General features: G+C 38.0%; 1 protein-coding gene across 1 annotated transcript; it reads left to right on the top strand.

Moving 5' to 3' along the window:
- The first annotated feature begins 1,768 nt into the window (after nucleotides 1-1,768).
- On the top strand, nucleotides 1,769-2,463 carry LOC111784222 (transcription factor bHLH96-like). Its single transcript, XM_023665004.1, has 2 exons — nucleotides 1,769-2,117; nucleotides 2,236-2,463. Exons 1-2 carry the CDS (start codon nucleotides 1,830-1,832, stop codon nucleotides 2,329-2,331), a joined length of 384 nt encoding a protein of 127 aa, XP_023520772.1. The 5' UTR covers nucleotides 1,769-1,829; the 3' UTR covers nucleotides 2,332-2,463.

The raw sequence follows: 2,463 nt of genomic DNA, 5'->3' as shown, positions 1-2,463 counted from the left end.
GACAATATCATACCATTGTGGAAAGTCGTGTTCAATTAACATGGTATTCAGAACCATGCCCTAAAACAGGTAAGCCCAAAATCATGAGAACTTGTGCTCAAAGTGAAAAATATCATACCATTGTGGAGAGTCGTATTTAATTAACATGGTATCCAGAGCCATGCCTTAAAACGGGTAAGTCCAAAACCATGAGAGCTTATACTCAAAGTGGATAATATCATACCATTGTGGAGAGTCGTGTTCAATTAACATGTTATCAGTGCCATGCCCTAAAACGGGTAAGCCCAAAACCATGAGAGCTTATGCTCAAAGTGGATAATATCATACCATTGTGGAGAGTCGTGTTCAATTAACATGGTATCAAAGTCATGCCCTAAAACAGTAAGCCCAAAACCATGAGAGCTTATGCTCAAAGTGAACAATATCATACCATTGTGGAGAGTCGTGTTCGATTAACATGGTTTCAAACTCATGCCCTAAAACGGGTAAGCCCAAAATCATGAGAGCTTATGCTCAAAGTGGACAATATCATACCATTGTGGAGAGTATCAGAGTCATGCCCTAAAACGGGTAAGCCCTAAAACGGGTAAGCCCTAAACCATGAGAGTTTATGCTCAAAGTGGACAATATCATACCATTGTAGAAAGTCTTGTTCAATTAACATGGCATTAGAGTCATGCTCTAAAATGAGTAAGTCCAAAATCATGAGAGCTTATGCTCAAAGTGGACAATATCATATCATTGTGGAGAGTCGTGTTTAATTAACATGGCATCCAGAGCCATGCCCTAAAACGGGTAAGCCTAAAACCATGAGAGCTTATACTCAAAGTGGACAATATCATACCATTGTGGAAAGTCGTGTTCAATTAACATGGTATTCAGAACCATGCCCTAAAACAGGTAAGCCCAAAATCATGAGAACTTGTGCTCAAAGTGAAAAATATCATACCATTGTGGAGAGTCGTATTTAATTAACATGGTATCCAGAGCCATGCCTTAAAACGGGTAAGTCCAAAACCATGAGAGCTTATACTCAAAGTGGATAATATCATACCATTGTGGAGAGTCGTGTTCAATTAACATGTTATCAGTGCCATGCCCTAAAACGGGTAAGCCCAAAACCATGAGAGCTTATGCTCAAAGTGGACAATATCATACCATTGTGGAGAGTCGTGTTCGATTAACATGGTTTCAAACTCATGCCCTAAAACGGGTAAGCCCAAAATCATGAGAGCTTATGCTCAAAGTGAAAAATATCATACCATTGTGGAAAGTATCAGAGTCATACCCTAAAACGGGTAAGCCCAAAACCATGAGAGCTTATGCTCAAAGTGGACAATATCATACCATTGTGGAGAGTCGTGTTCGATTAACATGGTTTCAAACTCATGCCCTAAAACGGGTAAGCCCAAAATCATGAGAGCTTATGCTCAAAGTGAAAAATATCATACAATTGTAGAAAGTATCAGAGTCATACCCTAAAACGGGTAAGCTCTAAACCATGAGAGCTTATGCTCAAAGTGGACAATATCATACGAGAAAGATGCCCTAAAACTTGTTCGAAGACTCGAAAAGAAAAAAAATATGATCAAAGAGAAAGAGAGAGAAAAAAGTGTCTTTATTTTTTCTGTTTCGAGTGTTTCTTCTCCATCCCCACAACACCAAACCCTTCAATTATAGTAAAGAGTGTTTCAAAGAAAAAAGGAAAAGAAGAAAGGAAGAAGAAACTGTGGGCTTAAAATGATACCAACCAAGACCACGCGCACCAACCCATTGTTTTTCATTCCTAATCATATAATTCATCTCATCCAATAAAAGTTTCAAAAATAATGAAACTTTGTTCGATCACTTTCTCTTATTTCTTTACCTCCCCGTTCTCGTTCTCGTCCTTTCGTTCTCGGCTTTTCATGGCATCCACCGATCGTAACAACCCGAACAACGTAATCGACGTCGAAGTGTCGATGGCGGATTGTAATGCAAGGATTAAGATAAGATGTAGGAAGTTCCCGAAGCAGCTTCGTAAGATCGTGTCCGGCTTGCATTCCTTGCGCCTCACTGTTCTTCATCTCAATGTCTCCACGGCTCATGAGATTGCTCTCTACTCTTTCACTCTCAAGGTTGGTTTATAATGCTCTTATTATTACAATATTTTATTATCTATTATCGGACGAAAATCCCACGTCCACTAATTTAAAGAATACAAACTCTATTTTGACTGATTAATTAATTAATTAGGTTGAGGAAGATTGTGGGCTTTGTTCTGAGGAGGAAATTTCAAGAGGCGTGTATCAATTGCTTTGCAGAATTCAAGAAGAGGCATTCTCAGTTTGATTTTTTTTTTTTTTAAATAGAATTTTAATTAATGATCTTGAATTTTCTTTTTCTTGATGGAGTTGGAGCTTCACATTGTAAACTTTGAGATTGTATTTGTTTTGTTCTTCTTTGTCTTTTTCTCTCTCTAAA

This window comes from Cucurbita pepo, unplaced genomic scaffold (assembly GCF_002806865.2).
Source record: "Cucurbita pepo subsp. pepo cultivar mu-cu-16 unplaced genomic scaffold, ASM280686v2 Cp4.1_scaffold000174, whole genome shotgun sequence".
In the NCBI taxonomy this organism is placed as follows: Eukaryota; Viridiplantae; Streptophyta; class Magnoliopsida; order Cucurbitales; family Cucurbitaceae; genus Cucurbita; species Cucurbita pepo.
The sequence above is the reverse complement of the archived record's forward strand: the minus strand, read 5'-3'. Positions and strand labels throughout refer to the sequence as shown.

Excerpts from the sequence above, each read along its gene's own strand:
- LOC111784222 (XM_023665004.1), top strand. The coding sequence starts at position 1,830 with ATGAAACTTTGTTCGATCACTTTCTCTTATTTCTTTACCTCCCCGTTC. Across the intron at positions 2,118-2,235 it reads TCTACTCTTTCACTCTCAAG|GTTGAGGAAGATTGTGGGCT; the intron begins GTTGGTTTATAA and ends TTAATTAATTAG.